This window comes from Lampetra fluviatilis, chromosome 1 (assembly GCF_964198595.1).
Source record: "Lampetra fluviatilis chromosome 1, kcLamFluv1.1, whole genome shotgun sequence".
In the NCBI taxonomy this organism is placed as follows: domain Eukaryota; kingdom Metazoa; phylum Chordata; class Hyperoartia; order Petromyzontiformes; family Petromyzontidae; genus Lampetra; species Lampetra fluviatilis.
In genome coordinates this window covers 31141438-31153794 of record NC_136275.1, presented here as the reverse complement: position 1 = coordinate 31153794, position 12357 = coordinate 31141438, and the positions used below count along the sequence as shown (strand labels likewise).

At 43.3% G+C, this 12357-nt stretch overlaps 1 protein-coding gene across 1 annotated transcript in view; it reads left to right on the top strand.

Moving 5' to 3' along the window:
- The window catches only part of LOC144938510 (uncharacterized), a 71490-nt gene that overhangs the window by 13470 nt on the left and 45663 nt on the right, over positions 1-12357 (top strand). The window contains exon 2 of the mRNA XM_078866652.1: positions 812-879. Within this exon, the coding sequence (XP_078722778.1) occupies positions 842-879 (38 nt within the window). The 5' untranslated portion in view covers positions 812-841. The remainder of the gene's footprint in view (positions 1-811; positions 880-12357) is intronic.

The window sequence follows — 12357 nt, the reverse complement described above, 5'->3', positions numbered from 1 at the left end:
CAAATACATTTTTTTTTAAATACCTTCAAATTACTCAATTGCGAGTACACTTCCGACTGTGACTCTTCGCAGACTTTGTCTGTGGCACATAGCGCCTTGGTGATAGGCTTGCGCTGTAAGAATGATGCTAATACCAAATGTACTAAATGATTAGCTGTAATGACTAAAGCTCATTGCCAATGGTGTAGAAGTGCAAAAGTATGAAAAAAACTGCTTTATAAAAACAAGTTATTCTAACGTGTTTGGTAAGTGGGCCTTATTCTGTCATTGCATGAAGTGGTAGCCTGGTCTGTATAGGAGGGGCTTATTTTTTATCAGGCAGTGTTAAACAAAAGGTGGTGAGGTGTTTTTTTTATCATCCATTTATGAAGGAAATATTAATGACATGGACATCTGCTGCCAGGAAACATTAAGAACAGGGACACTCAACACTGCGTACAATTGGCTATCAGTTAATACATTATTTACTATATCGAAGCTTTTTGCCGTGGACTGGAAACATTGTGTTGTGGTCAGAGCACACAAAAACAGCGGAGCAGATGCTGGTCATTCCTCCGGTTAATGAGATGCATGATTCTTTCCAGTGGTGAGGAGGTGCCTAGTTGCATATGAATCGTAAATCATGGAAATGTGTGTCCATTAAACACTACAGAGCACCTCATTACTCAGGTAAGGAAGGGTATGCTGTGCTATTATGCTCATTGGCTGCCATAGGCAGTTGTATATTCACCCATGTATCATTACACGCACCTCTAACCAATGTGGACTCTGTGTTATAGCCAACTTTGATTGAATTATATTTCTTTTTCAGGTCCGTTTTTGTCAATAGACTACGCATCTGATGGGGAATTGCTTGAGTTGCCATCGATGCTGTCCCGGGTAAGTGTTCTGATTGTGATTTTTTATATTGTTTCATTATTATTGTGGCAAAGATGATTTATAAAATACATAAACGGAGAGTGACTCCCTCATACGGAAGGGATTTGTTAAAGTCGAGGAACGCTTCAAATCTGAAATTAACCTATTTATATGTACATTGTATTACAATTCAAATTAAATATGTTATACAAACTAACGTTACTGTCTATTCAATTAAAACATCTACATTTAAGTGTACTGACTATTTTATACGTTGACTATTAAAGCGACGTATTTTCTTCGTTTAATATAAAAAAATGATGCAGTAATATGCTACATCCATCATCGTACAGTGCAAAATAAGTTCAACATACACACACCCATCCATCTCTAAAACGTTCATGTGCAATATTCCATTTACAGAAAGTGAACGTATCGTGCAGGGTTAATATCAACCGGGCCTCTTTGGGGATTAGCGACCCAGAAAATATTTCTGCACGCAGCACACCGCATCATCATAGCTCCTTGATATGCTGATGTGTCACATGCCACCTGGAAAATGTTTAAGGAGTGCTTAAGCCCGGCACATTATGCATTTCAGCAAGTGAACAATGTTGTATGTTTTGTTGCCATTGTCTTTGAGCTGTACGCATTTTGGCGTCATCTGGTCGAGCACCAATTGAGATGAGGCTCAAAAGAAAGCTGTCTCTGGTGTGGACCAATCAGTTTCAAGGACAATGCATATATTATCAGAGTGTGTTTTTTGTTTGCATTTTGACTGCAAGTATTGTGGTTAATGCAGACATGAATCCTTGTAAAAAGGTTTCAGTTTTGTTGCCAGAAAAGAGGGGAAAATCATATTATTCTAATGTTGTATGACTTTTTATTTTTACTCGTATTTATCTGGAGCCAAACTTTGCAGCGTTGTTAAGTTCTTCAATCACGCCCTGTACACATATCCGCTACCTTGTTGTCTGCGACACGAAAATAATTGGTGGCAAATCGCTTTATTTGTGCCCTTATTAATCCTAGTATATGTGATTACCCCAACAAAAATCCCATAATTCATTGGCGATTGACCTCCTATTATACGTGCTGTTTGTCATGGATAAGCAGAGTATAGACAGGCATAGTGCATGGATCATATGATCCGCATATCTGTGTGAATAATAGACGTTCTGTAGTAAATGTTCCATCGGTTGTTATAATGGCAATGTCATCAGTAAAATCTGAGAAATTTAGGATTTTCTATATTTATCTTTGCGCATTTATTTCTCGAATCTCATTTTTGGGAAACATTCTTCACGTGAACTGCGAATAACTTTGGTAAAAGTGCATCGCCTTGTCTGGTTTCTTTTTTAACATTCCTCGTGCAATATCGGTGTATTTCTTTCATTTCACGAGGAAAACAAAAGTCATAAATAAATAAATACATTCTCAACTATTTAAGATATATCGGAGGGACATAGAGCTGTAAAACACATCAAAGAATAAGTACATGGGGAAAGTTATTGAAGGTGGACCGAAATCAAATTGGTGAAATAAAGAGGCTGATGACAGCAGGATGGAGTTCTTTTGGAAAGTTGAACTTAACAATGAATGCGGCGTACAAATGTGCATAATGCAGAACGTGTTTGTATGAACTTCTTTCGCACCATACGTAGCCGACAAATACTAATCGTACATTACCTCCTGCGATAGATGTGTCAGAAACGTGGAGGAGATGCGTCGGTTTGTGTGCAGATACCAAAGCAGGGACACCTGGGGTGAGATACAATCGGCAGGGTGGAGATTTCTTATTGGCTTAAGAAACAGTCAGTGGGCGGTCGGTAGCAACGTGCCACTTTCAAAGTGACGGCCGAAGGTTAAGACCAGCAATGGAGTGGCAGCGAATGGAAGGTCGTTTGGTGCGGAGATTGAGCACTGCGGTTATCTTGTGTGCTGCAGCTCTGTGGATTGGTAACATTGAGAGACTGTGATAGATGGCGGTGGATTTGGGTGGCCTTGCATGGAATCAAGCGGTGGATGAACCGTGGCTGATTCTAATGATTAAGATAACAAGTCTTACAGCAAATGGTGACTTCGTATAAATGGACACTGTAGTCATAAACGGATACCTTTGTTTATATTAATTGAAGATAGATATCTGATAATTAATTTGATTAAATAATAGTAAATATTAACCTTTCTTTAATATTGAGATGGAATGTATTAGACTGATTATATTGCAAATGTATAATGTTCCAGTGACCTCACGTTCTTATTCCCAGATGAATGAGCAATGTTGAGGCTGTCTATCAATAATAACTTTGACACGGCTGCTCTGTCGAGTAATTGAAAGATGTTTGCCATTCTGATTTTAACTTGAGAACCAAAAGCATAAACTGGACATTGATGAGCAAGGACGCCAACATCAACACAAATATCCTTTATAAATACTTGTTTATGTTTGGGAGGGTATCTGACCTGACTTGGACAGCAAATATATTGAGCAGTATTTTTTTTGGTTGTGTCTGGCTCACAAGAGACATCTATTGATGGGTGACTGAATAATATTTGAGAAGAAAAAAGAAACCTCCTCATGCTGCCATGGTATTCAATTAATTAATTGAAAGATGTCGTGATTTCATCATCAATACTTTTTTTTTCAGATAGGTTGCTGGCCATGGTAGAATAATCAGCGCACTGAGCTAAAAATCTAGAAGATTCCAGTTCGATATCCCAGCGCTGCAGTTGAAACAACGTTGCAAGTTAATTCAATCCACACTGCCTCTGTCCGCCCAGAAGTATAAATGGGTCCACCTGAGTTAGTCTGTCGTCAGGTCACGTGTGGTGGAGTGAAGTGTGGGATCTCCGAACTTTTCCAAAACATCTCGCTAGCATGGACAAGGAGACTGAATGCTCTCTAGAGGGGCTCTCTAGAACGTCCTCAAGTGGAGGCCATTCTGCCAGCAGTGGCACGAGCGAGTAATGGCCCCTGTCTACACACAGTGTCTCCGTGTGTACGTGGCTGGGGAGAGGGCAGCGAGGCACAAAAGGCATCACCAAAGCTGGTCGTTACATAGTGTATGTGTCCTTAAACAATTTATGCACATATAAATTAAACGCTGTGAAATTTGAACACCTTAAAACCCATATGCATATTTTCCAACCCGACTGATTTCAGTGAGAGGCTGCCAATTTTAAAACTCTTTTACCACATAATGCTTTTCGAACTTAATCACACCATACTATTTGCATTTTTTTGTACATAATTATAGCTTTTGAAGGGTCAAAGTGATTTTATGCTCCAATGAGCATTGATGCATTGGTGTTCATCCCTAAGCCAAGTGGTGAAAATTCCATTCTTATGGTGGGGGTGAGTTTATCCATATGACAACCACTGTTGACTTCCCCACAATCTGTTACGTATTTTATCGGTTCCAGAATGATTATGGGCAGAATCAAACCCCAACCAGGATTTGAACCTATAACTTTCCGATTGTAGGCCACTCATTCTACCGCTGAGCCACCTGTCCATTTAAAACATTGGCAGCCGACTGCTTAAATCGTCAGGCGTGCCAAGTGCACAATTGCCTTTACACATTTTTTGCATTTTACAAGTTCCAGTACCAATTAATTTGCGTCTTCAGTGAAACTCTTCCATGGATTATTACATCACTTTGTGTGGCTGAATTATTGAACGTATCGCATTCGAGGGCGGTTGGCACTGATACCAAATGTAAAAACAATTTACGTTGGCACCGTAGTTTGCCAGGATTTGGCACATGCAGAGGATGTGATGGTCTCGTTCCAGCCAATAAAAGCCTTAAAACAAAAAGATGGTGTATGCGGTGCACACGTGGGCATTTTCCTTTAAATATAAAAACGTTGTGCAGCAAGATGTCTTGTGGATGAGATAGCGGTGGGAGCCCCTTAGAACGGCACACATTATTGACGGCGGGAATCGATGTGATATTCCTCCGAATCGCTCTCAAACACTGCGAGTTAAAGTAGAGCGGAGTGGCTCTGCCGTGTTCGTGGTGCTGCTATCGCGTGGACAGACAGAGAGGTGCCCCCGCTAAATTCCCAACAACGGCCAACGCAAACGAGGAGTGAACTCTCCTATGGGTCTTGGCCACTCCACCTTTGTCAGACGTCACTAATTCTTGCAAGGAATCCTGGTAAAACAACCCCCTCCGGGGGATTGACAAGAATCTGTACAAATGTATTATTATTGGGTACTCGAGGCTCTCACTCGTTTGATGCCATATTGATTTTTTTGTGTGCGTCAGTAAACAATATTCATCACCGGACACATTGCAAATACATGGCGGTCAATGTATAGATACCCCACGAAAACAATTGGGAGATGTTATTGTTCTGGAGAAAATTGTACTTAATTGCAAAGCCTCTACATTTTCTCCAAAAAATGTCAATGCACTCGTTAAATATAATTTAACACTGTCCTTTGTAAGACACAGGTCAATTTCGTTCACAATATAGCATTAACTCACCTGTTGAGAAGAAAGTAGGAGGTCAAATATAACTCAGTGGGGCATCTATGAATAGATCACCCATCATACAGTACAGCACTGGTAGTGGCTGTAGTTGTTGCTCTGGAAACCAGGCGATTGTTGATCCATGTTCGGTCAACGGGTTGATGATGACATTGGTCGTGATTTCTCACTTGACAGAGTGGGCCCGCGTGAAGGCTGCCATCTTCAATGCCCTATTCACAGATGTGGAGGTGGCATTGTCGCAGCGATACACTCCACTACTCGGGATGCATTGATCTGGCTCAACCACCAAATTGCAAAATTATAGTTGTTTCTCGACATCAACATCTGCGATACGAAGAAGTGGCTGTAGGAAATTGCATTGCAGCTCATTTCCACGTAGGCTACTGCGTTGGACAGAGCTGATTTTTAAAATCATTTATATTAAGTTCACTTGCTTGCTTGCTTGCGCGCTTACGACCGTGCAAATCTTTCGTTCGTTTTTTAACCCACTTCCCGTGATCCAATCGAGCTGACATTTTGCACACAGACTCGTTGTGCGTGACAATTTATTTTCGTGAAATTTTTTTTCCAAAATTGTCCACTTTTTAGGATTTTTTTTTCCATATTTAATTTAAAATACCAATGTGATAAAAATGAAACTCTTACTCAAGAAAAACAGAAATGAATAATAAAATAAAACCGATGCCACGCATATAAAGGATTTATAGTGAAAAACTTTGTTTTTACGCGTTAATTTTTTTAAGCCGAGGTCCGCTGCACTTTATTGCTCAAACCAATTCAGCTGGGGATGATTTATACATTCGATAGATGAATAAAACATTTACTTATTAAGGGCAGTAAATATACAACATACGTAAATATCAACGCAATATCTGCACCATTTTTATTGCATGCGCTTTTTTTTTTGTTTTTAGATTTGTGGAATGTATCACACTTGAATGCCGTACAGCGACAAAATTTGTCGCAAGAATAATAGTTCACAGCCATTTTGTTACTCCACTGCTGGATGAAGACCCTGCCTGACATACCGAGTTGGTCATCTGGGTTTGTGTGACCATACTTTACCATGCTGGTCAGGTGCAGGCTCGTAAAATAATCTCTAAATACCGGTTCAGATATCACTGCCCGTTTGTGTCGCCGTGGCCGGGAATTAAATCAGCTCAAGATGTGAAATTCATGATTGACGCCATTCTATATTGGTAGTTACAATGACTGACATATTAGTCACACCTGAAGAATTAAATTATGCCCTTCGCAGTGTGAAAAGGGGAAAGCTCCTGGTCCAGATGGTATAACTGACATAGCTAAAGAAGTTTAACCAATTTTTGGAACAAAGTTAGATGACCAATTACAAAACCTTTACAAAAAATTAAATACCTCAAACATGGAATGGTGCCTCCATTCATTCGTATTTTCAGAAATGTTGATAATATCGAGTGGAATAATTATAGCAATATAATGTCAATAATTACAGCAAAATAATAATAATAATTATAGCAATACAATTATAGCAATGTAATTATAGCAATATAATAATAATTATAGCAATATAATAATAATTATAGCAATATAATTATAGCAATATAATAATAATTATAACAAAATAATGATAGCAATATAATAATAATGATAGCAATATAATAATAATAATAATTATAGCAATATAATAATAGCAATGTAATCATAATTCTAGCAATATAATAATAATTCTAGCAATATAATAATAGTTATAGCAATATAATAATAATAGTTAGAGTAATATAATAATTATAGCAATATAATAATAATTATAGCAATATAATAATAATTATAGCAATGTAATAATAATTATAGCAATATAATAATAATTCCAGCAATATAATAATAGTTATAGCAATATAATAATAATAGTTAGAGTAATATAATAATTATAGCAATATAATAATTATAGCAATATAATAATAATTATAGCAATGTAATAATAATTCTAGCAATATAATATTGATTATAGCAATACATTAATAATTATAGCAATATATTAATAATTATAGCAATATAATAATTCTAGCAATGTAATAATAATTATAGCAATGTAATAATAATTCTAGCAATGTAATAATAATTATAGCAATGTAATAATAGTTATAGCAATATAATAATAGTTATAGCAATATAATAATAGTTATAGCAATGTAATAATAATAATAGCAATATAATAATTATAACAATGTAATAATAATTATAGCAATGTAATAATAGTTATAGCAATATAATAATAGTTATAGCAATGTAATAATAATTATAGCAATGTAATAATAATTATAGCAATGTAATAATAGTTATAGCAATATATTAATAGTTATAGCAATATAATAATAATAATAGCAATATAATAATAATACTAGCAATGTAATTTAATTATTATAGCAATATAATAATAATAGCAATATAATAATAATTATTATAGCAATATAATAATATTTATAGCAATATAATAATAATTATAGCAATATATTAATAATTATAGCAATATAATAATAATGATAGCAATGTAATAATAATTATAGCAATGTAATAATAATTATAGCAATGTAATAACAACTATAGCAATGTAATACGAATTATAGCAATGTAATAATAATTATAGCAATGTAATAATAAGTATAGCAATATAATAATGATTATAGCAATATAATAATGATTATGTAGTGTAATAACTCGGCGGGAGACGACTTCACGGGTAGCACACTCTTTTATTTCACCAACTATAGTTACACGGGTGACTAACACCAGCTATAGTTACTCGGGTGACCAACACCCACTTAGTTACACGGGTGGCTAACACCAGCCTAACCCACACGGTTCTCCTGGCTACACCAACACGGGCTCTTACGCCCCGTAGCCTCTCGGAACACCCCCAGCCGGGATGTCCGTCTCGACTCTGGGTCCCACAGTCCCGACCCACATGGGCGTCGGACCACGGGTCCCACAGTCTCGCCTCCGAGCCACACAGGGCCCCGGTCCTGACAAGGACAGCGGGACTAGGGGTCTCAGGGCACTACTTCTTCAACTCCGTCTTCAATCTTCAACTGGTTAACAACAACCCCGAGTGCTCCCGCGCGTCCTCTTTTATGTCCATCCTGCGGACGTCGCTGAGAGCACCCATCCCATTTGACCAATTACTGCGCGCTGCCCACGATCCCCTTTTCTCACCTCGTGTCAGCGCGCACAATCCCCTACGCCGCGCCGCCCCGTACTCACTCACTCCCGGCGCGCGCGTCCACACCACGCCCACATGCGTGCCCAACCCCGCACCCCGCGCCGCCCCGTAATCCATCACTGTCGGCGCACGTCAACACCACCACTACATCACCCCCTACCACATAGCTCGCAGCCGACCCGGCTGCTATAAAAATGTATTACTCCCCCCCCCCCATGTGTGCCCCGTAACACAACAACAATCACAACAACACAACAAGAACAATATGTACAATCCGGCGAGTGACAACAATAAATGTGTATGCAAGAAAACATTTTTCCGACTCGTGCAGCGTCCCATTCTTTCCGAGCGCCCCTTGAACGGGACATTACCCCGGCAGAGGGGGAACGCGACGGCGAGCTCGGGTTTGAATTTTTTTTTTTTCTTCATGAAAAGTGTTGTGTCCTAGCACGAGTCCGCCTTGCCGGTCCGTCGTACGGCACCCGACGCGGTTGACCGTCCGGTGGTGCCGGCAGTCCAGGAAGGCACGGGCCAGGCATCGGAGATCCGCGCGTGCCGCGGGGTTCCGGTTCCCGACGGTCAACAGCCGTCAGGTCCGAGACACCTGGGGGTGGGTCAGGCGGAGACACGTGAGGATCAGCCTGCGACACATCCCTCCCCGAGTCGACGGCCACATCACACGCTCGGTTGCCACGGCACAAAGTGGGGTCACGCGGTGCCGCGAAGGGTTTCAGTTGGGAGGGGTGCACGTACCAACGGCGTTTTTCCCATTTAATCTGTATACTCTGGGGTCGTGCAACATGCACAATTTCCACCGGTCCCCTCCATGGTCTCAACAATTTAGGGGACGTAGCCAACGGTGTATGTGGACAATGCAGCCAGGCCTTATCGCCTAGTTTCCAATCGTGCGTATGCACCCTTCGTTCATGCAACCTTTCGTTCGTGATCTGCCGAGACCGCGAATTCAATCTCGCAGCCTCTCGCACTTCAGCCAGTTTGGCGATATTAAATTTGATGTGGTCTGCCAATTTAGATTTTTCGCGTGGCTAGGAAATCCCCAGTTGGATGTCCATGGCCGGATCGGCCTCCCGCCCATACATGAGAAAAAATGGGGAAAACCCCGTTGCCGCATGAGGGGCCATTCGATAGGCCGCGAGTACCCCAGGTACCTATAAGTCCCAATCAACCTGATCGTTGCAGACCTGTTGGCACAGCATAGAAGTAATGGTCCTGTTCAGACGTTCAACCATTCCGTCAGTCTGTGGGTGGTACGGGGAGGTACGCACTTTCTTTGTACCCAACAGGTCGCACACCTCGCGCAACAAAACACTCAAAAATTTTTCCCTTGGTCCGTCAGCAAGCGTTCGGGGGCGCCCTTGTCCAAAACATAGCCCTGGACAAAGGCGTCCGCCACTGCCGCAGCCGACTGGTTGGCAAGTGGCCATGCCATGGGCCAACGGGTGAAGTACTCTACGCCAACCAGCAGGTACTTATTACCCCTAGGTGTAGCGGGAAAAGGCCTCAAGATGTCGAGCGCAACCAGTTCGTTTGTGCGTGAAACCTGAATGGATTGCAGCGGTGGATTAGCCGCTATCGGTGGCGGTTTTCTTTGGGCGCACCCTACACATCCCTTAAGGATGTTCGCCACGTCGTTGCCCATCCCAGGCCAATAATAGTCTCGCTGGATTAGGGCAAGCGTTTTGTGAAAACCCAGATGCATGAGTCGTTCATGAGCAGCCAGAACGACCCTCCCCCGCATAGCAAATGGCACAACGAGCGAGTGACGCCGAGACATGTTGTCCCACTTCATCAAGAGGCCCTGTCTGCACACCCAGGAACCGACCCGCGTTTCCCCCCCTCCGGGAGCGTCAACCTTCCGACGTAGCGTGAGTAGGGAGCTGTCGGCCATTTGGAGACAGCCCCACTCGATGAGAGGCAACGCTAGTAACGAGTCCGTCCCCGTAGGAGCGTCGACCCCCGTAGTGTCAGTGGCTGCGAGCAAAACTTCCGCGGGGGCGGCGACAGGGGGTTTACACCGCGCCGATCCCAGCAGACATGCGCATTCCGTGCGCGGCGGCAATCGCGACAAGGCATCCGCATTCGAGTGGCGCAATCCCTTACGGTAAATCGTCGTGAATTGGTAGTCCTGAAGGACCTCCAACCATCGGGACAATTGGCCGGAGGGTTGCGCCACCCGCATAGCGTATTGGAGAGCCACATGGTCCGTACGAACCACAAAAGGACGGCCGTAAAGATACGGCCTGAACTGCTGTATAAAAAAACAATCGCCAGCAATTCACGACGCGTTACGCAGTAGCGTTGTTCCGCAGGTGACAGAACTCTGCTACCATAGGTGACCACCCGTTCGACCCCCCCGACCACCTGTGAGAGCACTCCCCCGATACCCGTGTTACTGGCATCCGTGTCGAGCAGAAACGGTTGCGTGAAATCAGGGTAACACAAGGGGGGAGCCCGCACCAAGGCGTCACGAAGGGAGCAGAACGCAGCCTCCTCTTCCGGCCCCCAGTGAAACCTCACACCCTTAGCCGTCAGAGCGTGCAGGGGCCTGGCTATGGTGGCAAATTGTTTGACAAAACGACGGTAGTAGGAGGCGAATCCTATGAAGCTGCGGACTTCAGTGACCGAGGTTGGCGTTGGCCATGAGCTGACGCAGTGCGTCTTAGCAGGGTCTGTCGAGATCCCTGAACGGCTAACGATATGGCCCAAGTACCTGACCGATTCCCGAAGCAGGTAACATTTTGCCGGTTTAAATTTAAGTTTAGCGGAACGCATCCTGAGGAACACCGCTCTCAGTCGCTGGAGGTGCTCCTCAAAAGTCCGGCTGAAAACGATGATATCATCGAGGTAAATCAAACAGGTCTCCCATTGGAGTCCTGACAAAACCAATTCCATGAGCCTCTGGAACGTGGCGGGAGCGGAATGTAAGCCCATGGGCAATCGGTTGAATTCAAATAGGCCTCCCGGTGTCCGGAAAGCGGTTTTTGGTTTCGATTCGTCATCGAGGGGCAATTGCCAAAATCCCGAAAGCAGATCAAGCGTCGAAAAAAACTGTGCTCCCGCCAAGGCATCCAGCGACTCATCCATCCTAGGGAGCGGATACGCGTCGGCCATTGAGATTTTGTTTAGGCGGCGGAAATCGACACAGAACCGCAAGGACCCGTCCTGTTTTTTAACAAGGACGATGGGAGCACCCCACGGACTGGAAGAGGGCGAAATGATGTCGGCCGCCAACATGTCATTAACCGCCGACTGCACATGCTCCTTCTCGGCTGGGCTGAACCGGAAGGGATTCTGTCGAATAGGGGCCGCGTCCCCCGTCGCTATGTGGTGGCGCAACAGGTCTGTGCAGCCAATATCATACTTGTGTTTGCTAAACACGTCAGCGAATTCGAGAAGCAAGCCCCTCAACGCACGCAACTGCACACTAGACAAGTTACTAGATCCAGCACACAACGCGTCCAACCACTCTGTCCCCTCCTCAATTTGAGGATGCGTATCGACCCTCGAATCCGCATGAGCAACGAGCTGTTCCTCGACGGGTAGCGGCGCCGCGTGAGCCAGCACTGTTCCCTGTGTAATTTCGGCTGGCCGCGACCCCGTATTCAGGACCATAACGAACGGCTCACTGTCCGCCCGCACCATGGTCTGAGCCACCGCTAAGCCGAGGCCCCCAACAGCTCTGTTAGATGGCCCCAACAGAACTCCCTGTCCCCCCGCATCCACCCCGAGGGGTTTCTTCAATCGAAGGGGTACCAACATTTGCGATCCCGGGGGTAC